This window comes from Neolamprologus brichardi, chromosome 15 (genome assembly GCF_056152115.1).
Source record: "Neolamprologus brichardi isolate AB-2024 chromosome 15, ASM5615211v1, whole genome shotgun sequence".
Classification (NCBI taxonomy): domain Eukaryota; kingdom Metazoa; phylum Chordata; class Actinopteri; order Cichliformes; family Cichlidae; genus Neolamprologus; species Neolamprologus brichardi.
In genome coordinates, this window is record NC_142118.1 from 17,186,422 (window position 1) to 17,212,275 (window position 25,854).

At 39.5% G+C, this 25,854-nt stretch overlaps 1 protein-coding gene across 2 annotated transcripts in view; it reads right to left on the bottom strand.

Annotated features, from left to right (window-relative positions):
• syne2a (spectrin repeat containing, nuclear envelope 2a) overlaps nucleotides 1–25,854 on the bottom strand; it is an 83,585-nt gene that overhangs the window by 6,860 nt on the left and 50,871 nt on the right. For both annotated transcript variants that reach the window (XM_087851928.1, XM_035908453.2), the window contains 29 exons: nucleotides 25,569–25,768; nucleotides 24,437–24,569; nucleotides 23,782–23,964; nucleotides 23,126–23,275; nucleotides 22,490–22,660; nucleotides 21,989–22,144; nucleotides 21,741–21,896; nucleotides 21,025–21,195; nucleotides 20,535–20,668; nucleotides 20,179–20,374; nucleotides 19,112–19,294; nucleotides 18,842–18,955; nucleotides 18,600–18,748; nucleotides 17,716–17,863; nucleotides 17,241–17,335; nucleotides 16,294–16,525; nucleotides 15,238–15,435; nucleotides 13,265–13,372; nucleotides 11,870–12,025; nucleotides 9,618–9,776; nucleotides 9,051–9,217; nucleotides 5,080–5,242; nucleotides 4,535–4,725; nucleotides 4,075–4,225; nucleotides 3,260–3,442; nucleotides 2,501–2,638; nucleotides 2,086–2,277; nucleotides 1,434–1,710; nucleotides 409–477 (listed from right to left, as the gene is read on the bottom strand). In XM_087851928.1, the coding sequence (XP_087708054.1) occupies nucleotides 409–477; nucleotides 1,434–1,710; nucleotides 2,086–2,277; nucleotides 2,501–2,638; nucleotides 3,260–3,442; nucleotides 4,075–4,225; nucleotides 4,535–4,725; nucleotides 5,080–5,242; nucleotides 9,051–9,217; nucleotides 9,618–9,776; nucleotides 11,870–12,025; nucleotides 13,265–13,372; nucleotides 15,238–15,435; nucleotides 16,294–16,525; nucleotides 17,241–17,335; nucleotides 17,716–17,863; nucleotides 18,600–18,748; nucleotides 18,842–18,955; nucleotides 19,112–19,294; nucleotides 20,179–20,374; nucleotides 20,535–20,668; nucleotides 21,025–21,195; nucleotides 21,741–21,896; nucleotides 21,989–22,144; nucleotides 22,490–22,660; nucleotides 23,126–23,275; nucleotides 23,782–23,964; nucleotides 24,437–24,569; nucleotides 25,569–25,768 (4,723 nt within the window). The remainder of the gene's footprint in view (nucleotides 1–408; nucleotides 478–1,433; nucleotides 1,711–2,085; nucleotides 2,278–2,500; nucleotides 2,639–3,259; nucleotides 3,443–4,074; nucleotides 4,226–4,534; nucleotides 4,726–5,079; nucleotides 5,243–9,050; nucleotides 9,218–9,617; nucleotides 9,777–11,869; nucleotides 12,026–13,264; nucleotides 13,373–15,237; nucleotides 15,436–16,293; nucleotides 16,526–17,240; nucleotides 17,336–17,715; nucleotides 17,864–18,599; nucleotides 18,749–18,841; nucleotides 18,956–19,111; nucleotides 19,295–20,178; nucleotides 20,375–20,534; nucleotides 20,669–21,024; nucleotides 21,196–21,740; nucleotides 21,897–21,988; nucleotides 22,145–22,489; nucleotides 22,661–23,125; nucleotides 23,276–23,781; nucleotides 23,965–24,436; nucleotides 24,570–25,568; nucleotides 25,769–25,854) is intronic.

The following is a 25,854-nucleotide window of genomic DNA, read 5'->3' on the forward strand; positions in this document are numbered from 1 at the left end:
GGATGTTGGAAGAGGATGAAAGGATGAAATGAAAGAGGCTGAAATTAACACAACAAAGTTTGGACTGTTGAAAGTAAGATGTAAAAGAGAAAAAGGGAAGACAAAATCTCCTGAAGAAAAAAATAAACCCATTGAAAGTGCAAAAAAAATATTAAGACCTCAAATAAATCAATCATAAGCAGACCAGGACTTTGAAGTGTAGAGACTTTGGGCATTTATATTACAAATATACAAAAAAAAGGACACTGAAGGTGTTTTTTCCTTAAACCAGTAAAGTATCCAAGTGGAAGAGACAGCACAACAAGCAATTAGATGCCAAGTGATACATGAGCAGCAGGAAGCTATTCTCTGGAAATATTTCACCATGAAGAGCAGAGCTGTGAGTGCTGAAGATGCTCTTGAGCCTACCCAGTGACGAGGCGAGCGGGGCCTCTGAGGCTTCGATAAATTCCTCCTGGGTCTCAGTCAACTCCACCTCTGCGAGGAGAGAGGGGTCAGACTAGAAATCTCTTTAAAATAAGACATCCTTTCTTCCAGAATCCAAGAAACTAAAAACTGAAAAATGAGAGGAAAAGGCTCAAACTAGTCCAAGTCTTTTAGTCTTTTGGATTTCTTTCTTTGTCTGCTTGCCTCCTTTTTTGCAACATTGAACATTGGTCTGTTTTTTAGGGCTCCGATGGATGATGCTGTGGATCGTTTGTCTCCGTGCTTATGACTGAGCTGTGGCTTATGAGTTAGTTGTTTTTTGGTAGTGAATAACATTTATTTTCAGCTGGTGTGAAAACTAAACAACCAAACAAAGGATTTTTGAAAACTTTACATCTCAGCAACCTGACATTTTTATAATAATACTGATTACTGATTTTTAACTCACAGCCTAAACTACCGAGTTTGAACTGTCAAGGCAGAAAAGTACATATTTATCCTCTCTAATTTATTCAGGACATCTGCAGATTTTCCCTGTTTTTAAAAAATGTGCGCTGGGCTTTCGTCTTTGACTTCATTGGCAGTTAGTCAAGCAAGTTTCACACAGTGACTCATCACAAAAACGATGCAAGTTAAATGCTGAGTTGCTCTCAGTCTCTAGAACTTGATTTGGCTCTTTGTGATTATGCAGAATGACAGCAGGAGTTACTTGTTAGTTGTATGTTTTGTACCTCTTATTAACTCCCTTTTTAACTTTTATTTTACAGGTCTGGCTGACCCAGGAAGTCTGTCAGCACAACTCTTTGAGGTTAAATTGTTAGAAATAACACTGTAACACTGTTATTTATCTACTACTTATTTATTTTGGTGCTTTGGTATAAATGGGATTGTCTTTATCTGTGATCAGAGCAGCTGCCTCCCAGTGGCCAATATTGGAGCCTGTGGTGGGCCAATTCTGCCCCCTGGGCCTTATGTTTGACACCCTTGGAGGCAGACTTTAAAGATACCTGACAGCGCACTGAAGTAAGCTCCCTCTTCCTCGTTCTCTTCCTCTTCCTCATCATCCTCATGTGATGATGACCCTCCTACGTCTACGGTGTGGTCCCACTCCAAAGCCAGTGAATCCGGTGTCTCCCGCCCTGAACGCACCAGGGGTGAGGACAGCAGGAGAGTGGGTGTGGCTGGAAGGCTTCCAAAGCTACGCCCAAGCCACGGTCGGCCAATCAGCTCCAAGCTTGATTCCAGGGAAAAGGTGGTAGAGGGGATCTGTGGTTCTTCTGTGATCTAGGACAGAGAAACCAAGCCAAGTGTGAATGACACATACCTGTCCTTACACTGGTAACACACACCAAGTCCTTGTTAGTTTTAGAACTGACTCTCACATGTTATGCATAACTTGAAAAAATTGCATAGAATCAAGCAATAAACACGAGTGTATGGATCGGTGCCAAAAACTACGAACATATCTGGAAAATATTGTGCTGGATATTTAAAATAGGTTTAAAAACATGGAAAAAAACTGCATGCATGTATAAAAGTCATAAAAAGGAAAATCTATAAAACGATAAGGGATATTTTCTTATTTATAATATGTTAGACATTTTGTTATATCTGCATGAATTAGACTGGAATCTGACAAATGTGTGCGCCTAGGCTTACAGGGGGTTGGCTGAGGCGCTGATGGAAGCGGACCAGTCTCCTGAAAACTTCCTGGCAGTAGGAGTGCAGTTCCTCCAGCTCCTCCTCTATCTTCGCCGCATCCTGCGGTGAGCTCTTTTGGATTAGGCCCTCTCCAAACACAATCAGTCCATCAATGCGCTCAGTGTTCAGGGTGATCTCCTTCTGGAAACTCTGCAGGAAGAGGAAGGGATGAATGGGTGGACAGAGATTGAGCCTTTAAACCCAAAGAAACAAAACACAGCTTCTGATAATATCTGTAAAAGCATTCAACAAATAATTCTTTCCAAAATATTGCCATAGCTAAAGCCAAGACCTTAAGCATCTTAACATGCAATTCTTATAATCACTAGGAGACATGGTTTTGTGTGTGTACAGTACATGAGCTGTGCCTCACATTGAGCTGCTGTATCTTCTGATGGACATCGCTCTCTGAAAAGTGCTCAACGTTGGTGAGCTGCAGATCGAGGTTGGTCAGCCACACCAGCAAACTTTCCCTGGTCCCTTCAAATTCCTCCCTCTGACTGGTGAAATACTGTGAGAGAAGAAAGCAAAGCAGTTCATTACATCCTCTAGTGAAAGCTTGACATTAATGCCAACTTGTCAATTTAAAATAATAAGCCGGAGATTTACAGTAAAATGTGCAACACAAGACAATTTCAGCTTTTATAAAAACAACTGGAAACATTTGACTTTTAAAACGAGTAGAAATCACATGGCGTCAGATTTAAATGTATTTATGACATTTAAGACAGCCCGTTTCATAGATCAACACATTAGCAGGGGGCCTTTTTACAGCTTTACCGATTACACAATTATTATTTCAAACTGTTCTGAACAATGCTGCAACTGAGCAGTTGCGTTACTATAATTTCAGTAAGAACACACAAACTAATTTGCCTATTAATTAAATGTGAAACAAAGAAAGTAACATTGCTTGCGTGCATCATGTTGTGATTTTGAAATTAGAATAAAGCAAAAATACACTCAATGAGTCAGTGGCCTTTATGTGAATCTGACAAATACCAGCTCCATATTAGGACCAAAAATTAAACTAAAACTGACAATGTACTCAATGTACTCTGAAAACTGACTGAAATTAAAATAAATTGAAAACAAATCTAAAATGAGATTTCAAAAATAAAGGTTTCTGTACCTTGAGCCTGCGGAGGATGGCGGCCACTCTTCGGTGCAGTGTATCCCACCGCCGGTTGCCTTCATGGACCATTGCTTTGAGCTGGCTGGCTCGGTCGGTGCGGTTTTCCCTGGCCAGCCGGCGGTACTGATTGTTGACCAGCTCCAGCTGGGTCAGTCGCTCATGAACCTGCCTTTGAAAACCCTGAAGAAGAGAGAGGAAGCATGGACAATTCAGTGTCTTATTTCCTTAGTGTGAAGAATTGAAACATCCTCGATTTCTTTATTATATATTTTTCTAAGAAAATGAAAAACAGGTTCAGTGATCTATTGAAACACGTGCAAACATCAATGGAAATACAATATATAGAGCAAAGACAGAGTTAATATTCTTCTAATGACCTTGAAATTCAATATTTGGGATGGCCACCTTTATATAGCCTGAACTATTCTTGCAGTGTCTCAAGGACAATCTATGACTGATAGGGTTCTATTATGTGTTCTATTCAAGTCTACTTTTACTGCATTGGCAGCTCATACTCACGACGATTTGAACTGATACATTTAAAATTTGGATTCATCACTCCATCAAATGCGTTGCCACCGTTTTCCACTCCGGTTCTTGTGTCATTTGGCATAGCTGAGCCTTTTTTCCTTGTCTACCTTCCTTAATAATAGCTTTTTGGATAAAGATACAATTTAAAATTGGTACTTTGTTATGCATAGACACAACACTGGTTCATCCCTTGAGTTGCAACTTCCGACTTCAAACTGATAAAGATTACTGATGATCAAACAGAAACAAATCTTCATCATGCTAACCTCACAACAACTGACCTCAAACTTCTTGAGCTCCTCTTTGGCGACAGTAAAAAGGACATCAGCTGAGTTGGGGTTGGCAGCGGTTCGCTCAGCCATCTTGAGCCAATCCTCAAATCGGGAGTAGTCATTGAGAAACTTACACCAGAGTGTCCACGTCTCCTCAATCCTGCGAGCAGACATCATGATGGAATATTTGTTTCTGTAATGTTCAGACTCTGCGTACGTCTAAAGCACTAACCTAAAACGTTTAATCAACATGCATTATTATTTAGAAAAGAATCTGTGTCATGACATCAGCTGAACAGTAACATAAAGAAGACCCCGTGATAAAAATCACGAGCTTCAAATCGACATTTGGGTCCAGTTTGTTTAATATTTTGTCATATTTCATTTATTATATTTGTGACAGTACAGAAAATTACAGTAACAGACATAGAAGTTTAAACATCAGTATGTTATTTAGCTCCTACAGTACCTGAGCTTTCGATTCAGAGCCATAGCACAGATGGTCCTCCAGCGCTGGTCCAGGCTGCGGCTTGTCTCCTGCAGGGAGTCGCTCTCCGCCTCAGTGCCACCGGTAGCATCTTCATCCCGCAGCAACACATCGCACAGACTGAGCACAGATGCCACGCCCTCCGTGTGCTTCTCAATGTCCCTCTGCAGCTCCTGGACAGACATAAGGACAGGTATCACATCGGTCCATACTGTGCTACAAACCTCATTTATTAAACATCAGTCCACAGACAGAGGACAGTGACGCACTGCATGTGACCACCTCTCCCCAAATTAAACAAAGGACAGATATGAATTATTAATCATAAACAGACAAAGAGTTGCAAGGAGTGAAAAAGAACCTTTAAAACAAACAAAAAAGAGAGAAAAGGCGTTTACAAAAAAAGGGAAAAAATTAAAAAGGAGATGATGTGCTGCAATAACAATCATGTGATGCAAAATTGCTCATTTGACATTAATAATAATAATAATAATGTCATAATGTGTTGTGAAGGTGCATAAGTCCACCTGCTGCTCTGCCAGCCTCCTTTGGATCTCCTGTTCGTGACAGACGCTGTAGGTGATGGGTCTCGACAGCTCGGCCTCGATGCGAGAAAGCCATGAGCGGAGGTTACTCATGTTTTTATCCAACTGCTGCATCGTCACCAGAGTTTCCTTCAGCTTCTTCACCCTGAAAGGACACAACCACATCAATGTAAAAAAAAAAAGATAAAAAATCTCTTTGAACTCCTTCATTTGATATTAACAAATAACAATCTGGGGGTTTCAACCCTTATTAAGGTTTAAAATTAAGTGATGAAACTGCTGAACAATCACCTGAGTTTAAAAAACAAAAATCAATAGAAATAAAATTGAATAAAAAGATGGGAATACAAAAAAGTACAGAAGACAACAGAGAATAGTGAAAGAAAAAAGGATATGAGAGAAACGAGAAAATAAGGGTAAAGAAAACTAGTGAATGAGAGAAAGAGGGAGAAAAAACGATATATAATACAGTAAATAAACTAATTACAAAATTAAAAAAACGTGAATAATTAACCTCCTAGGACCTGGCGTCCACATATGTGGACATCACGTTTTGGGTAATTTAGACCAAAATACTCAATTTTGCTCTACAAGGGCCTGATATCCACTTACGAGGACATCATACTGCTACTGTTCTATTGAAATTTTAAACGAATATCCTCACATGTGGCTCTCATTTTTCTTAGAAACAAAAATTAGGTAAAAAAAAAAGAAATCTGGTAATTCTTTGTTTTTACATTCATCGGGTCCCAATCGGCCCAAATATCAAAGAGAAATTAAAAATGCATGCCGTGGAAGAGTTTGGGTCTTAGAAGGTTAAAGTAATCAAAGTACTAAACTGATGATTGCTAACCCTTTAAAGCTAAGTGTATCACTTAGTTATTAAGAGTTTTTGAGACTTCTACATCATCAGGACTATTTTCCCCAAAAAATCTTAAATAAATTGCACAATACATTTTAGGAAATAAATTACATTTAAAAAATGGCTGATGTAGCAAATATGATAGAAACTAAAATTCATATATGCACATTTATATTTATGTATTTATTTGTTTATTTATAAATTTCATCAGGAGTTTCAACATTCCCATTACGAATTTCTAGAATTTTTCCGGCAATTATTTTATGGTCCTGCTTTTCAAGGGTTAAGCAATTAAGGAAGGAATGAAGGAAGGAATGAAGGAAGGAAGCAAAGAAGGAAGGAATGAAGAAGAAAAAGAAAGAGTTCACTAGCCTTCAACCTTCTCAGGTATCCTTACTAGAACTTCTAAAGTAACCATGGCAACTAACACCCGTATGAAAGAACACACTGACACACACACACACACACACACACACACACACACACACACACACACACACACACACACACACACACACACACACACACAGAGAGCGCCACAGTGACTGGTGTCATAGCAACGTATGGAACAATAAAAGCACTCTTCTGAGCATTAAAAGCCTGAAGTGTGCCCCCTTTGGGAGTTTGAGTTAATTTACCCATTTGATCCTTCCTCCTCTGCTGACGAAGTCCAGCAGAGCCTGTCAAGGGTGAGAGTGGAGACGCTCTCCACCGAAATAATAAGCACTAAAAAACCAGCAAGTGTAATTGTCTGCCTCAAGAATGTATGAAAGGGTCCCAACAGATAACGCAGAAGTGAGAATGTAAACGAGCGGCATATTTTGAAAACCTAGTTAAGAAAAAGTTGGGATGCTCTGTCAAACCCAAATTGTATTCACAATAGACCGTAGAAAACATCCTAAATATTGAAATAAAACATTTTAACATTTGATGAGAGAATGTTATGGCAGCAACAGGCCTCAAAAAAGTTGGGAAGTGGCCAACAAAAGGCTGGAAATGTAAGTGGAGCCAAAAAGAAACACCTGGAGGAAAATTTTGTTACTAATTAGTTAAATTGCTGACAGATCAGTAACACGATTGGGTAAAAAAAAAAGAGCAGAGGTTCACCAATCCACAAATTATCAGGTTTGCAAATCAATGAATTCATTTTTATTTACATTTTACAAACTGTCTCTTTTTTAAAAAACATTTTTTAAGTATTTGGAAATACATCAAAATAGTAGTAGAAATTAAAGTGACCTACAAATGGGTCATAGAAACCAATTGTAGGTGGTTGCTAGGTAATATGATGTTGTCATTGGACATGGGTGAGAACCTTCATTAGTACTTCTATGCCAAGTTTGTTTGGTCAATTAATGAAGGAGTAGGAGGAATACATGGATATTATTGGACCAACCAACGTAACGTTTAAGCCAAATATTAAATAATTTCATATTTAAATTAAAAAGAAAAACAAAAAAACCCAAACTCAAACATTTTCCCAGCTTCAGTCAAAACATTAATGTATATTTTGATCGTTTATATGAGAAACTACTGTGGCTTAATACAATCAGTATAAATTCTGTTCAGAAAAACATTCTTCCACTTTGCAGATACAACTAACGCGGTCCACTAACCAGTCTCTTTCTCCCATTCACTCCTCCTGCACCTCTGACAGGCTAACAAAGGCCAGCAGCTTCACGCCGAGGCCAAACAAAGAAACAAAACCCGGTCAGAGGCACTCGCTCAGGAAAAGGACACGAAGAGAATGGATAGAGAAAATGAAGCAGAAAGGAGTTGGAGGATAAGAGAGGATGCATGGCTATAAAGTACAGCGACCACAGGAGGGCTCAAAGTTAGCCAGACACTGACCTCCAAAAGGCATTTACTGTTCTTACAGTACTTGTTTAATCCAGTATGATGTTTTTTAGATAATTATTCCCTGAACTAAAGATTAAGCTACACACTGCAATGACTATTTAAATCATGCCTACTAGCGATTGAAAATAAAACATAGATAAGGAGCATGAATGCTGCTCATTCGTGCAGAATTTTCACTTCTGCAATTTACATACAGAAGTGTATAAAGAAACCTCATAGTTTCACACTTTTTTTTCCATTAGAAGCATCTAAATTAATTTAGGTTCCAGGACTTTGCTCAGTTAAGTTCACTAGCAAACGTTGGCTGACTGTTCTGGGTTTAAAAAGTGCATGCCATGTTTCTAGCAGAGGCAGACAGTTAAAAAAACAGAGACAGTGTAGTTCATCTATTGGCAGCATTATAGGATGGCAGAGAAACTCTTCTCCATGAAGAATTCTTGGCTCCCATCTTGTCTACATGTGGTCAAGTCAGCTTAGATCTGCTTTTGAGAGGTCTTTTGAGAGGGCCTCAATTTGAAAATCAGCAATTAATACATACCGACATATGCATCCCTCCCACCCACCCACCTTCAATAGTTATCCCATTGACAGGCTACAGAGAGGGAGGGGTTTTTTCAGAGTGGACATATGCTCCCGTCTGAGGCTAGGCGCAGCCAATTTTTTTCATGGTAGAGGTGGAGGGGCTAAACAGCAGTGCAAAAAGAGGAGTCTGTATCTCCTGCTCTTCCACAGGACTGTCCATCTGTTTTTAAGGGGTCAGGGGGGGCAGTAACAGTTTACAAACACAGAGGCTTAACCTCTGCAGTCTGAACATTGGAGGCCATGTATTCCTGACAGCTGCAGAGCATAGCTAACGCAGCAGCAGGTGGATGGATACACAGAAGAGCTGCTCTTTAATTACAGCCTTTTTGGTCCTTAATTATGCCTTTTACTGCTGAGTAGGTTTGATGTGAAAAGTGCTCGGTGGGGGGATAATGATGTGAATTGCTGGTTCTGTACACAGTAAACCTGAATCTTCTATAAACCATTGGCCACATGCACAAATACACACTTCAACTTTTATTCTTATCATAACTTTACTTTTAGTCTTTGAAAGGTGCTTCCTGAATGGGGAGCCACACTGTATATACACAATTTGCTTTCTTAAGTGCCTTTTGCAAAGTGTTTAACTGGCATAAATAAACACTTTTGTTAGCAGGTCACACCATGTAGCTTCTGTGGTTGCTCTCACCTGGCTTCGATTTGGTGGAAGAGGTTGTGCCAGCGCTGGTTGACTTCCTGCAGCGACTCGTGGACCTGTGCCTGCTTGGCCTCATCGCTGGCTAGAAGCAACTGCTCTCCCAGCTGTTTCAGGTGGCTTTTATTCTCACTAAACAAGTTAATTTCCTCCATACAGTCCTGTAAGGAAACATGAAACGATGCTGATATATGAACATTATATCCTTTGTGAACATTTAGTCCTTAAAACAGCAAGTAACCTTGGAAAACCTGGAAACTATTCCAGTGGTTCTCAAACCACATCAAAACTCACGATTAACGATACAGGGCAATTAGCCAAATGTTGTCTGTTTTTTCACACCTAATCAAGTTTTAGTCCAAAGGCATAAAATGAATGAGTTATATTCATTAAACCTGCCCTGGACTTAAAATAGAGCTTATATGAATGCCTTAGTTCATGAACTAGTGTTTGGAACACACACTTTCTCAAAGTAATGTCATAATAATACCCATAAACAATCCCTTCGTGGTTGAGGTGATTATGGTCTATGAAACTCCAGTGTTGGGCAACGCCTCGTACCTTCTTTAGTTTCTCCACCATTTCTTTGATGCTCAGCTCTCCCCGGTGGCACACTTTGTGCTCCATCTGAGTCAGCCAATCACAGAACTCCTTGTTTTTGTCATTGAAGATGGTCCACGCATTGAGACGATCTGCGATTTCCTGCTTGCGCGATGACACCTGGGAAGAGTCAAAGCAATAAAAGTGGTGTTTAAGCAGTGCTGTAAGTTAAAGATTACAAGTGTGAACTACCTATTCTCAGATAATCACCATGCTATGTTTGCACATTGGGTATACTGCTACAATATAAAGCCCCGCTAAAATAATTCACTCTAATAAATCTTCAGTGCTGGCAGTTACAAAGTGCTATGGTGCAGAGCACATCTACTGATTCTCTAACTAAAACTTTCCAAGATCTTTTACAATGTTTTGTTACAATTAACAAGCAGGTCATGGAGAGAAAAATCATCTATAGTTGTAAACGTGGTACTTTCTTTGGCAAATTTACTGTCGACTTGCAGGAAACAACAAAAAGAGTGGTGACCAACCTCTTTATGACTGAAACAGGGTTAATTGTTTTGACTCCCCCTGGTATGCATCCAAGAAACAGTCTGACCCAAATATAGTGCACAAAAAAGCATTTGTGTGGTGCAACTGGGTGTATAACTGATGAAATTTGTAGGGCACTTCAAAAGCCCCATGCATAAAAATGTGTGATTACATGGTATTAAAGATTAAAACATGGTAAAAATGTTCTCTTGCTACAGTTAAATAGCATTTCATCTCCAACAGAATCAGTAATCAACTGAATTGAGAAAAATCCCCAGGAGAGTCTTGATATTTGATGAAATTAACAGGGTCCATTTACCTAATGACAGCTTAATACCATGAAAACACCCCATTTCATTGCTGCGGGGGGTGATAATCTTTTTGAAGCTAAAGGGCTTAGCATGCCCATGGGGCATGTTACATCAGCCATAGTTTATTGCTCAGTGACACTTTTATTTTAAAATGAGCCCTGCTTTGGTTTTAATGAACTGGCATCGGAATGGAGGAGAATTTAGGGTGCATTGTGAGCCGCGGTCACCCTGTGAGGACTTAGTGCTTCCCTGGAACAATAGATCCAGTCCCTTGAATCCCCCTTAGCCCAGCCGAGCCATCTGCTCATCAGACCCATTCCGGTGGCTTCCCCCACCTACCACCTGTTAACTATGCAGAGGAAACTGCAGTGGCTCAGATCCACGTCCCCCGGCCATGTCAGGGATGAATACGGATTAAAAATGTTTGGTGTGATCTATCAGCTGAAACTAACAAAAATTCGTTTTAAGACTACTGTCTAGACTTTTCTATATCAAACTAACAAAAACGATTCAGTACAAAAATCACACACACCTAACTGTGAGTGAGTGGTCTTTACTGGAAGAAATCAGACGGCTTTCAGGCAATTACATGATGGTATTGTGCAAAGTTAAGGTTAACTACTTCAGTTTGCATACAGAAAACAAGAGTACTACACACACAATGCATTCCTGGCTGCTGTTGCTATAACCGTGAAACCCAGTAACTCCTGCCAAGACAGGGGCAGGTGGACTATAATTGGGGACTCTATTAGCATGAGCATAAATTAAACCATAATCCCTGACAAAAATGTATAGAGCTTGTCATAACTGTGTGTTTCTCAAGAAAAAGAGTGATTTTGTGCTTAAGCCGAAAGACTTAGTCGCAGGAATTTGAGCCTGTGTGTATACAGCGGAGCTACTTTCTGCAATAATGTAGTTACAGAATTAACCCCCTGTTGTTTTAGACAGCTTCATGTGACTGCTGTGGTAGCCTGACTTTTTCAAGCTCTCACTTTAAAAAGACTTCTCTTTACTTGGCTGATACGAGCAGAACAAGCTCTGCTGGATACAATCTAAAAACAACCTGTGAGATTCACCAAACTGCAGAGGAAATATTAACAAACAAGTCATTTGGCTTGCAGGGAGGCAAATTGCTGAAAAGGAGACAGATGCAGTTTTCCCTCCATGAACCTGCGCATGCTGGCTCTTTTCTCACACAAATGAGTGTAAGTGTCTGTGTGTGTTTGTGTGCGTGTCTCCGTGTGTTGTAAGGCTTTGTGCTGCTGGTCACCGCCAAAACACAGCTGGTAGCAACTTTTCCCTCCTTCTCTCCCCAACCTCTCTTTCTCTCTCTTACCTGTTTCATCTGCAGTCCCTAAGACACACAGTCCCCCCGCTCTCTGTTTACATATCAACTTCTCTGTCAGTTCTCACCTTCATACACAGCTCTTCCCACTGACTGTGGAGTTGCTCCAGCTGCTTCTCCAGCAGAGCCGAGTCACTGGCCGTGACATACTGGGACAGGTCCGTCTTCATGTTGGCCAGTTCCTTCAATCCGATGGCCAAATGCTGCAGAGAGAGCTCAGTCTCCTGCATAACACACACAAGCATGCACACTTGAGCACCCGGTCAGATAGCCATGTACAAGTTGTGTGTGAACACGCTTCTCTCTTTTCGCTCTGACCGTCCAGATTAAAAGGCTGTGGACGGGACAGGGGGAGGGTAGAAGGGGTAGAAAGGGGGAGGGGAGTGAAAGCATGGGGATATTAAATAAAGGAGGGGTGGGGGTAAACTCAGAGGTTCTCTGGTGGGATGGGGGTAGCTACTGATGGAGTTGAAGTGTTCAGAAACTGGCTAGTTTTCAGACCAGTCCAGAAAACTGCAAATGATTAATTGGGATTTAAATGATAGGTTACTGTCATATAGGTGCCAATGGCATACATAGAGAGGTGTCACATTTTCAGTGTTACAGCAATGACAAAACAGTTTCTGTTCTTCTGCTTTTTTTCCCAGTAAGTATATTATTTCAGTAAATTACACAATGCCCACTGCTGGCAACCCTCAGTACCTGTTTTTCTGCAGCATGTGGATCTGATTCTGAGAATTAATTTGCAGAGAACGAGGTCCTACTCAGTTAATACAAAGAGTTTTTTAAAGACTGTTTCCAAAGCAGAGAAGGTGACTGTCCTTGGCGAAAGAAGCCGCAGTACTAAAATGTGAAAACCCTATTATCAGGAATGCAGGTGTCTGAAAGCCTTGATAGTCCTTGATATAAAGCATTTCTCATATCCATATATTAAAGCACAAATTTAAATGTATTTTCATGCATTAAAATCCAAATTGAATCTAAACAGAGTTAATCTTCTCTGCACTGACAGAACCAAAGGCCATATTTCTACATATTTGAACTTGTAAATTACAGATTGTGTGTTTTCTAGATAATTTAATGCTTTAGAAAAGTAGCAAACATGCACATTTATTATATATGGAGTTGCATTACTGTTGAAACTTTGTGCAGGCTGATTGCAATAAAACTATAATAAAGCTTAAAAGCTCTTTAACTGCTTTGATGAATAGAGGTAGATTTCATATGCACAACTGAGTACAAAAGGTTCTATTCTGTCTGGAAAACCATACAGCATAGCAGCTCATTTTATTATCAAAAATTGCCTTAATTTATTTAACAGTATGTTATGAAATGTATTTTCACCCCACTGTTAGAAAAGTGGAGCTCTGAAATACCCACAGCAGTTTTATACAATTTATATCCCTCTACTTTTCACACATTCACAAACACATGAAAACACATCCTTTACAATATTAAATCACCTGGATAAGAGCGGAGTCCTCCGGTCTTTCACGCGTCTGTTGTTTCATCTTTAACTCGTGCATTTCAGACACGATGTTGCTGATTCCTTCCTGACACCGAGACCACATCTAGACAAGCAGCGTGACACAGAGCGGTCAGAGATCTCTGGAGTGTGCTTGAAAACACGTCAATAAAAAATGCCTCAGAGAAGACAGGGACAGCTTTAACATGTTAAATTATCAGACACCAAATGTGCCTTCCAAAAATAAATTTAATGAACCCCACAAAAGGAAAAAAACTCAGAATGTCATCAGTGTTCTTAGTTTTTCAACAGTAAAGCTTTCAGATGCTGTGATAAATCCTGAGTGAATTTTTTTTAAATGTTACAAAACCATAGCTCTTTGGGTCCTTAAAAATGTAATATATTATTCTATATGATGTCTGCAGTAGTCAGTTCTGTTTTTCTATCAATCTATGTGTGATCTGACCTTTAAAACGCTGTTCAGAGGGATTTCCCTTGTCCGGGTTGGATCCTGTTGAGCTTAAAGGGGTTAACACAACTTTGCCTGACCTCTCTCTGGTCACGAAACCAGTCAGATGTCATAATTAACACAGCTCACCCAGCACAAATGTTAGGATCTGAATATTCTAATAGTCAGAGAGCAAGCACGCTTAGCGGGACTTGACGAAAAATAATGAAAGGGTGTGCTCATGTATCGGTATTTTTAAAGGTATTTTTTAAAGGTATTACTTGTAATATGAGATTAGGGTGGTATTTTGTTCGATGTCTGGTCTGTCTAGGTCTTACGGTACAGCACTGAAGGAATGAAAGGGGAAGACACTGGCAACCAGCTGTCTCTGGATGTGGATCATGGAGAGATTTGAGTCGCTCTTTGATCCCTCTTGGCAGGAGCTCAGTGCCAGGGCAACACACCAGCTTGAGTGTGTGTGTGTGTGTGTGTATGTATGGGTTGTTTGGGATCAGGTCCTAGATATGGGTCATGCAAAGCAGACACCTCCTACTCCTTTGTTAGTGCACAGACACACTCTTTTTCTTGATTTTCCTGAAGGTGCAGTTTTCTAAATACTCAAAATATATCAGGCAGTGATATAAATGCAGTTTTAAGGTAAAACCTAATATACTGTCTCTTGATTAAGCTGGAGAGTGGATGGTAAATGTTTATCTTGCCTTTTATATGTGTAGATTTTCTTTCTCACCTACATCTTTTCATGTTATGCAAAATGTTTCCTTTGGTGTTGGAGCCTTGATACAACAGTTGAGGCAATACTTGTCCTATTTTAGAGAGCTACAAGTGTATGTTAGGAGTGTGGTAATAAAACACACTCATTTTTGTTGTTTGTTATTTATTTTTTTTTACTTTTACTTCCTGATACTTTCATTTGGTCCTTTGGGTTAGGCTTGATCAGTTTAAATCAAATACAGCAGTTCACACTGTATTAACATGTTGGGTGTGATGTGTTGGGTGCCACAATCCAGTATATCAAGCTCAGCCAGCGAGAAATGATCCAAGTGAATGAGAATGACTTGCTCTGTCAGCGGTTATAAATCTGTGGGTTGGGCCCTCCTGGTGAGGCTATGGAGTAAAACTAAGCTGAATGAGTATGATTCATGCAGTGAAAACCAATGGGAAGGAGTTTGCTGTGCTGACCTTTATTTCACCAAAGTTCAACTTGTTCTTTATTGTTAATGATTGATAAAAACCTTTCAGGCGGGTGGGGGTGGGCTTTTTTTTTGTTAAAAGTGACACATGAATCTGTCTCCTGCAGGTCCCTGATGGTAGTGAATTCCCAGGAAATTATGGCAAATTGACCACTATGTTTTCTGAATTTTCAGCTTTGGGTTTCTTGGGTCTTTCTGAACTGTATAAAGACTTTTGACTATTAATCAAAAAAGTGAGACTCGTACACTTTTAAATAACTGATGATTCAGATATAGCATAAAAATGCTAAAAAATAAACACAGGCATGTTACCTTAACAGTGGTGTAAAGCATGTCTCTTCTTTCCCTCAGTAGTGATGTGGTTCGTTGCCAGGCTTCATCTATGGCCTGAAGCTCTGACTGCAGTCGACTGTGACACTCTGAGTCCTTCATTGTTTCACACAGATGTTTTCCAGCCTTCAGTGTCTGGGTGTACACAGTGGAGTGCTGATCCAGAGACTCTGTGATACACTTTGAAAAAATGTGGGGAGAAATAGTCGTTAGGGTGAAAATTTTGAGTAAAAACGTTAAAAACCTAAAACGTTAAGTTAATAAAACTGATCTCCCTTTCAAAGCCCTCTTCTCATGCATCTCTGTGACTTCAGCTGCTCTAGATTGAAGTCCCTTTCTGTCCCCTTTTCCTTCGTTCCTCTCTTCCACAGCATGGCTTTTGTGATGTCTTCTTCCCCTCACCCCCAACTGGTCACAGCAGACGGCCGCCCCTCCCTGAGCCTAGTTTTGCTGGAGGTTTCTTCCTGTTAAAAGATCATTTTTTCTTCCCACTGTTGCCAAAGTGCTTGCTCATAGGGGATCATTTGATTGTTGGGGTTTTCTCTGTATCATTGCAGGGTCTTTACAATACAAAGCGCCTTGAAGCAACTATATAAAATAACACTGAGGTTAACTGAAATGAATTGTCTCTGCTGATTCTGGTTTTGGACACATAGACAAATGAGCTAAGCCTGGTGAGTATGGCTGGTTCCTTGGCAAAGATTGTGTTGGTTTAGGCAAACAACAACAACTTTTGCATGCTGGCACACAATGGTATGGATTACCATTCAGACATGTCTTTTACTGATGTACACTCGCAGCCATAGGAGGAATTTCTAGTGCGCAATCTCGTGAAAAATAAAACAAACAATGAGCGTGCTCCTGGTAACACTCATGCCCTGATGCAGTGTCTGTGGGTTTGAGAACTGTGAAATCTTCATGAACGTAGCAAATCCCCCACATTTTTATGGGTGGATTACTTAAACTTCATGGTCAGACTTTATACAGTAAAAACAAAAAAAAATTTCACTGTATTGTAAAATACATTTTTATACTGACCTGGTAATCATCCACACAGTCCTGCAGCTGATCCACTGCACAGAGAAAGCATCCAGTTGGGGGCAGCAAAGAGTCAGCGTCCCTCAACAACTTCCACAGATGTTTCAAACCATTCTTGTAGATTCTCCATTGGTGCAGCTGTTCCTTTGTTAAGGTCCGGCTTTGACCAGCCAGAGCCACGGAGCTGAACCAGCCATTCTTTAAACTGACCACTTGTGCCGTGAGCTCAGATCTGTACAAACCAACAAAATACAATTTCAGTTTTTGTGTGTCATTGGGTCCAAAACAATCAACTAAAACTAAAACCACATAAACAAATAAAATAAAATGGAGGCGGAAAAAAAAAACTGTGTTACAGTGTGTCCACATATATACACACATAAAAACAAAAAGCATAAAATTTTACAACTAATGCAGCATAAGGACATTTCTGTCACAGCTGATTTTTCTGCAATCTATAAATTACCAGCTGCAAAATAAGTGGGATCTTAAAAATGTCTGATCCAGCAGCGAGGGAAAATTCCCTCTGGATTCTTTCAAAATTCTGAAACCGTTCCCAGCTTCTCAAAATTCAACGATGGATTCAAGGACATCGAGGAAAAATACAGCAGTTGTCTGCCATGCACACACACACAGTAATTTGTTTTCAGTTAGTTTAAGACCTCATAATAACCACCTCTCATTATTGAAATCACCACAGCCATTTCTTTTGCAATGGATCCTTGCAGCTGTATTATTTTCCACACAAATCAAAAGGGTATGCACTCTACAAACATTTTCTTTTATGATTATACTTTGACCATTTAATGTCTCATGTATTTAAAGAAAATACTACTGATACAGTTGTTATTTTATTACACTAGCAACAACAAACAAGCATTTTATGTAAAATAATTATATGCAAAGTATTTACTTCTAAGCCTTTTCTTGACTTATCCATCATTTACCTTTTCTCTCCTGTTTCTTTTTCCATGGATTTGATTGCATCACAGAGAAGATGCTGCAGAAGCTGATGTCCAACAATTATGTCAGCCTGAAGTCTCTGTGGGAGCAGAAAAGAGGGCACTCTTTATCTTTTTTTTTTTTTTTTTTAAATAAACACTGTTTACGATTAAACACTTCAAAAGTGTAATAAAATTGTAATTACATTTCTTGCAGCATTACAGCTTTTCTTCAAAATAACATGAAAATTGCTCCAGTGCTGCAATGCTCTCAGTCTCAGCGATAAATTAAATTACTGGGTCGAGGAGGTCATTAGTTTGGCTTGTGAATGTGAATTATCACATTTTTCAAATAGTTACTCATAGGAGGTATAAAGATGATTATCAACTTTGCTGATTAAAATGAGCTAATAGAGCAGTTTTTACATAGTTTTTATAACTAAAAGTTGTTATAACTAAAAATGAATAAAACATATTCTACCTGATGGACAATCAGCATCTCTTGAAGGCTTGGATAACTCGGATTTTTTCTGCACACTGCTTCCTGCTCCAGTTTCTCCTTGATCTGTGTCAATCTTCCACTCTTTTCCTGAAAGCTCAGGGAACGCTGGCACTCATCCTGCAGTTCTCTTGGAAAGAAATATAACACACAACAACATGCAAAGCTTTCTTTTACTACAGCTCAGAAAAATAACACTCAGTGCATCCATTGTCTCCAGAAAATGACACAATAAGTTATTGCTCAGAAGAATTTGGCAATAGACAACAACACTACAAAAAAATCACCCCCACCTTCAGTTATGAAGCTTTATGTATCAGGACACAATAAAAAGAATCTGGTCCATTGCAGAAATTAAAATTAAGTAACTATAAGCTCAAATTAATATATAACATATATAACATATAACATATATGGCATACACCATATATTACTCATTTAACAAAAATGTAATGAATTGCTGCATTAGTGCTTCCCAACAGACGCAGTGTAATATCTCTTGTTGTACTTCAGAATCAGAATCTTTTACTGCCATTGTAGCAATCAAACACTGAACAACGAAACTGACGTGCAATTCTCACGTTCACAGTCAAAATAAAAATTAAGTAATTTTATTTATTTTTAAAAGTGAGTTAATTGATAAAAGAGATTGTATTTAGCTAACCTTTACCCCGGTAAGAACCTAATTATATTTACTGTGTTATAATATGTAAAACCTAAGAATAGAGGTTATACTTTCTATTTATGATGATTGTACACTGCTATGTGATACATAAATATCTGAATTTGCCTGAAAAACTGTTAAATGTCCAGACAGCTACACATAGATTACTATCTTTGCTTTCTCGTGACTTGAACTTCCTCACCTGTCTGATGAACGAGTCATGACTTCGACCCACTCCCTGATAAGTATGTGCAGTCTCTCTGACTCCTGTTTGTTAAGGTTCACGTGGCCACTCATGTCTCTGATATCCAGCAATGATGGAAACAGACCACAGAGCTCCTGGAGTACCTGCTGCAAACCCAGGAAATATTTGAAACAACTGTAGTTTAAGAGCATTTGTTAATAAAGTGTACAGGGATGTAGACAATAGTGAGTCCGACGAACCTTTACAGAGTCTGTGTTATCTTTGCCGGCCTTTAGATTCTGCTGTAAGTCCTGCATCTCCTTTTTGAGCACCTCCAGTTGGGCGTGAAATAGTTTACGTTGCTCTAAATCCTCCTGCACATTCAAAGAAATGTAACTGTATATATATACCAGTTTGAGTTTGAGAAAGTGTCCCTCCGCACTCAATGTGACGATAATAAATTCTCATACAGTGGGAAGCTAGACTGAAAGAAAACTGCACAAGCAAATATTTCACATAACTTCCCTCACCTCAACACTCCTCTTTTTCCCTGCAATTGCCTCGTTTAGCAACAGGATGCCACGCGACAGCAGTCTGGTTTCTGATTCTATTAAATTTGCAGGTAGCGGTTCTAGCCGACGAATAAGAGGCTTGGATGCTGCTAAGACATCTCCCATGATGTTTTGCAGCTCTTCAGCAGCACCCTGCAACTTCTGGATAAAAGAACAAAAAACAAAACACAAAATTCTGATTTGTCATATTCATATATATCCATGTAGTGTGTTTAATTTTAAGCAGCAGCTTTAACAGAAAAACTTTTTAACCTTTCAAATTGTTTTCATCTAATTTATTTGAGGATTAAAAAAAAATAAAGCAGAAGATCAGAGCTTCTTTTTCTGACAAAATACACTTTTCTGTGTATTTTGAAGAAGAAAAACCCCAATATTAATAGCACCGCAAAAGCTTTTTGTTAAAAAAAAAAAAAGAAAAAGAAAGAATTTCCAAATTAAACTCGTAATACTGCATCAGAATTACGCACAAAGAGGGGACATCAGATGTATGAAAACTGAACAGACCACCTTGGATATTTCTGCCAGTAAATGCATGCTGCCTGTTCAGTTCCAAGAATAGAGGATCAGTCATTGAGAAAAACATTTAATTAAATTGTGAATGTAATTCGTGTACTCCCTGAACCAATGCCAGGTACAGGATGAGTCAAAGGGGGAATTTGATGACTCTAAATACTGAGAATGGCAGATATGAAAAATAAGATCTATTAAATCTTAATAAGCTTATTTGCTTGCTCAAGATAACCTTTAATAAACCCAGAAATAGTTTCAATTCAACCACTTAAATTTATTCATGCTTTCAGATATTTGATCTACTCAGTCTTAAGTTACTTTAAAACCTTATGAAACAAATCCAATAACTTGAATTTTTTTATTATTATGACATAAATCACATTGTGGATAACACAGTGGGTTTACTGCTAGAACTTCACACACGCATACTGAAGCATTACATAAGCGAATGAGGCAGCTGATTTCTGCTAACAAGCTGTTCTGTATAGACAGTCTAGTAACAGCCCTAAACTCACCTTTACTGAGCAATCTATGGCTTGAGTGTTGTGTCCAGCTGAAAGTGATGACCTTGATAGCTCCTCCCACTCATGCTGCAGGTGTTTCTGCTGTGCAGAGCAGCTACAAGAGAGACGAGTGTATTCCTGCCAGACCAAAAGCGTCTCTTCTGTCTTTATGTTTTCCTCCTTTATCTCCTGCACCGTGTTCTGCCACCTGAGAAGGATGAAACGCTTGATTACTTTCTGGCTGTATAGCGCTAACATGCACAAAGTAAGACCATAGTTGCCTGATTTAGTTGACGATGTCTGCAACTGTAACATGTTTAGTTGTTAATTGAAATATTGCTGCGTGCACTGCAACGCAGGCCTCTGACCGTTTTCGTTCTCCTTCCACTTCATCACGTAGCGCCTGTGCCGCTCCATGATGGAGAGACCCTACAAGACTCTGACACGATTTGTTCACAGCTGCCCAAAGTGCTTCTCCTTTTCCAGCCTCCTCCTGGAGTTGCTGTGGGACATAAAACACATTTCTTTTATATTCCTTCTTACTCTAAACTAAAGCTTAGAGACTGAAAAGCACTGACGGCTTGACATCTGTGAGTGCCTACATCTATTCTAAATCTGTCACAACTAGAATGAGGGGCTTTTAACTTCATACAGCTACAGCTGGTTGGTCAAAAACATTGTTTTTCTAAACTGTTGCTTTAACACTGGCAAATATATAAGGCTTTCAGGAACTGACGTGTCAAACTAATTAATATGATAAATTGTAGAATGAATAACAACATGTCATTTTTTTTTTTTGTAGCTTTAAAGTCTTTGTATGCACACAGTTGGATATAAAGGTTCACCAACAAGGCTTACCAGGAGGAAGTCCACGTATCCCTCTGCCTGCTTCAGCAAGAAGAGAGGAGCTTGTTGATGCTGAAAGGCACAGCGCACCCTGGTGGTGTGCAGAGTCACATCCCTCAGATCTCTGTGGAAACAACTCCACTTCTCCACAACCTGTTGAAGCGCAGGTCTCAGAGCTTTCATCTAGAAAGGCCGCCAGAAACAAGACCATTTATAAAGATCATTTATACTTGAGCTTTATTTATAAAGCTCAGTTCATCTGACATTTGGAATGATTTTTTAAAAAAAAAATACTCCATGCATTCTGTGCAGTTATTGAGCAACTTGTAAGACATATGACTGCGCTAAGCACCATGTTTAGCATATGGTGCTGATCAGGGTGAGTTTGTCAGAAATTTGTTTGCTACATCTGGAAAAAGGGACAGAAAAAAGAATAAACCAAATGAAAGAGTGGAAGGACATAAAACCAAAACAATAAACTTGAAAACACTTTGCAGAGGGAAAATTCAAAAACTGAGTGATGAGTCACTGTGGGTCTATCGCGATAAGTGACCCCTTTGTGTATGGAAGTGTTATTTAAGCATAAAGCAATAACTTTACATGTTGTCCAAGGTGTTTCAGGCCGAAATGCTTCTCATCATCTGCTCAGGACAGGATTTACAGCTTATAAAGCTTGTGTTTTAATATGCTGTAATCTACCACTGAATTATAGTAAGACTGACTTTTACCTCTTGACTGAGATCCCGGCAAGCATGACTGACGACCTCTGCCTTATTAGAAAAGGCAACATCACATGGGCGCTCCTGTTCCCTTTTATCGTACACTTGTGTGGTTTTTAACTCTTGTAGAGCTGCAGCCACTTCCTTCACTCTACCCTCAAGAGCCTGAAAAAAAACCCCACATTATCAGATCAGACCAGAGTGGAGGGGATGATACTCTACAAAAGGCCCTCATCTCTTTGCTCCTGTTACTTTACCTCCCACTCCAACAGAGCCTTATGAGCCAGAGTTTGGCTGGTGGGCTGTTTCCACTGATTCAGCTGCTTCTTCTGCTGCTCTATCCAGCCGTGGAGACACTGCAAACGCCTCTCCCTTTCTGCACAAGTGCGATGGATCTGCTCAGCGCCACAAATCTGATGAGAAAAATACAAACTGTGGATGAATCATAACAAGCATAAAAGTCATGAAAAGTTATATCTTTATAGCCGAGTTGGTGTTAAAAATGTATTTTCTTGTTCCTGTTGCTGTAAAGTAAAATAGATTTATGGCCTCTTTGGGGTTCCAGTGCCGATATAAATCACTGATGCAGCACACTATGAACTCACGCACATATTTTTTACATAATAGCCTTTTATCAGTGTCCAACTTGAAAAATCTGTTTGCATCAATACAAATATGACAGATGGATAAACATAGAGGTTACAGTTGCATCCGATTAGTGGCAATCTGCCTGTTTTATTAGTTGCTGAGATAGAGACCTGACTCTCTAGCTCTCTCTGAAAGTGCAGCCACTGCAGCCTGGAGGCACCGAGTTCCTCTGCGAACGTTGTACGCTCAGAGATGACTGCCTGGATGTCTGCCATCTGAGGCCTGGGCTGACACAGGAAATGAAGGAGGAGCTGCCCATTGGTCATAGCAGCTTTGAATGCCTAAAAAACAACATGAAAAATGAATAAAACTATGCAAACCGAACCGAAAACCATGCTAGATTCTCCCCTGCTTGAATAGACCAACAAATCTGATTTAATGTAGATGCCTCTGTTATGCCACTTTTTTTAACTTACATTTTTCATACCTTTCAGTCTTTGAAGAATTAAATCAGTACTGTTTTAGTGGTTTAAATTATAGTGCTTTTACTGCAGGATGTGATTCATAGATGTCACTGACATAACAGCAGAAAAAATAAGAGCCATATCGAGGAGAGAACAGTGAGATGCACCCTTTCAAGGAAAAAGCAACGTATAAATTTCAGATGCTTGCTTGTTGATTGTCAAGCAAATTGATGGATGGGTTGCCTCAATTCAAAGTAAAGACTGGCACTGAAATAACCTTTCAAATATAACCAATTGAAATAGATGCAGAGGAAAAAGTGAAAACAGAGGCGGTTTAAGTACCTGGAAATTCTGCAGGATTTCAGTGACCTGAGCTGCACTGCTGGCCTTGAGGACTTTTTCTTTCTCCTGGTTCATGCAGCTCTTCATCTGTTTGAGCCAGTCCTCCAGATCAGAGAGAAGCTCCATCGATGGCTGAGCTGCCAGGAGACACTAAAAGGGGAAACGATAATGAAGAAAGCAGGGAGGTTAACTTTACATGACATATATTCCTAACTTTAGTTAGTGTTTTAGATTACTTCACATGATTTATCTAACAATGTAATTATATTTTTAAACATCGGCTCCATTACTATCTGACCTTTGTGCACATCTGCATTATTAAATCTTTTTTATCTTCTCTGTGATTGCCAAATTTTTAAACATCAGAATGATTATAAAGCCAAATATCTGGTTCCACTCTCTGGTGATAAATGCTCAGGAGAAATTGAATCATGGCTGTCTTCTAGATTCATGGTCCTCCCTATCCTCGCTCACCCTCATATAGATTTCAACAGGGTTTAAGGTTGCACTCCCCTAACTGAAGAGGAGTTTTCAGGGCCCAATTAATTTTGAAAACCAACAGTACTTCAATAAATTTGAAACTGGGCCGCTATAGAAACCACTAGAAAGGGGCTATTCATCTAACAGTTAGGGTCTTTTTTGAAAACATTCTGCACCTGTTGCAGCTGGTCTTGGGTTTTTGACATGTCAGAGGTCAGCTGGTTCCAGCTGTTCTCCAGTTGGGTAAGCTGAGTTCTCAGTCCAGGGCAGTCAGCCTGCCTCAGCTGGAAGAGCTGAGCAGCATCCTTGGATGCTGACATCTTCAGTACAGACATACGTTCCACTTCCATGGAGAAGTCCTGGGGACATGTTGAGGTTAACTAATATTAGAAAACAGATCAATATGGTCCAGCAGCCAGTTTAGACCCATATGTCCATCCATTACAAATTCGTGTTAATTTATTTGGACTTTTTGTAGGTGGTGTTTGCCCTTTCTAACTAAAGCTGGGGACAGGATTAAATATTCTGTCATATAAGGAAGCAAATTTTTATTAATTTCTTCATGATCATGTAATAGAATGCAATAAAGGGTTAGGGTTATGGTATCCGCTTATATCAACCTTGTATTGTAGCGTTGTGTAACATTTTACAAGTGCTTGAAAAAGACTTAAACCACAGGAACGATGAGTAATCATTTCATTAAAAAGCAAACTAGTAAGAAAAAGATAGATGTTAGGATGTTCGGGGCAGACTGCAGCGATTCTTTGACTGGGCTGTTATTAATCTTCTTTAGGTCAAAGGCTATTTGATGAGAACACAGAAAAGCCTTACCAGCAGCTTGATGAGATTGCTTTGAACACACTCCTGACTCAGGTCAGAGAGATTTACCAGACCTGACAAAGTCTTCAGGTGTTTGTTGGCACCAGCCAGCCATTCACTGACTAAGTCAAAGTTGGTGTGGAATCTGTGGGGAGGATGGAAAAGCACATAGCTCAACCAGTGGGGCAGAACATGACTGTACCTTCATACAGAGTGAGGTAAGGACTTGGGCTTGGGTCCACTAGTGATAAATAGGGCTTGTAAATGAGTGGGTTTTTTTTCTGATGTCTGGACTGTAGAATACATTTAATATAAGGAACTTTCTGTGCAACAGACGTGTTGAATTGTTGCTGTAGAAACTCATGTAGTAATTCTTTGCTTATGTCAGTTTTTCATTTGGCACGTTTTGTGTGGTCCGTGCTTCACTTTTTACTGACTAAGATTCCAGGCAACATTTCTGAGCATAATTAAAAAAAACCTAACAACATGAATCCACAAAATGTTCTATTCAGTCTGTGTAAAGAACATAAGTCACTCAGATATTCCTCTTTTTAGAGTTTCACACCCTGCATGGATTTCAGGATGCTCCGATAAAGTATGCTACAAAGTTATTTGTTTATATATTCCAGATCATTTTTGGCAGGTTGCTAGTTAAAGTGCTGTTAATATTCTTATTAAAAATCACCATGGCAACTTTTGTGAATCCACTGACAAACATTTGACTAACAGTAATTAGTGGTTAACTTCACAATCAAATGATGGAACAATGAATCACTGTGGAAAGACCAAAGAAACATACACAATACCTATACTCTAAACATTTTACATAAGGCCATCAGGTTATACCAGGCTTCATTGAACTTTAGCTTACACACAAATCAATAGAAGACTAAAAACAGCTGGTTGTGAGGCACTTTTGCACATAGTAAAACTGAAAGGTTGTGAAAGAACATCTTGTTAGGGAGGTCTAAGTTCTTTTTAACAACCTTTTAAAAAGCTCATGGTGGGTACAAAGAGACTTTTGGCAGGTATTTGAACAAAGAACAGATGAGGGGAAAAAAATCAGTAACATTTTTCATTCTGTGCAGGCAACAGTTTAAACTTTAGCCAGTAGATAATAAAGATCCCAGTGAGCCTGGATCACCTGTTTTGGGTGTCCTGGATGTCTCTGCAGCACTGAATCTCTTTCTCTGTTCGCCTGTAGGCATTCCTCCATCGCAGCTCCAAAGCGCCGCCTGCCTGATGGGTTGATGCAGCAAGCAGGGCCTCTGCCTGCAGCACCTTACCCTGATCCAGAATCGCTCCTAAAGTGGCTTTGTTGTCATCCAGCTGGACCAGTGTTTGCTAAGTGACAAGGAGACTTATCAGTGCTTATGCTTAGAATATCTGGAAACTCGATCTAATGCTCAAAGAGACACTTTAAAAGTCTG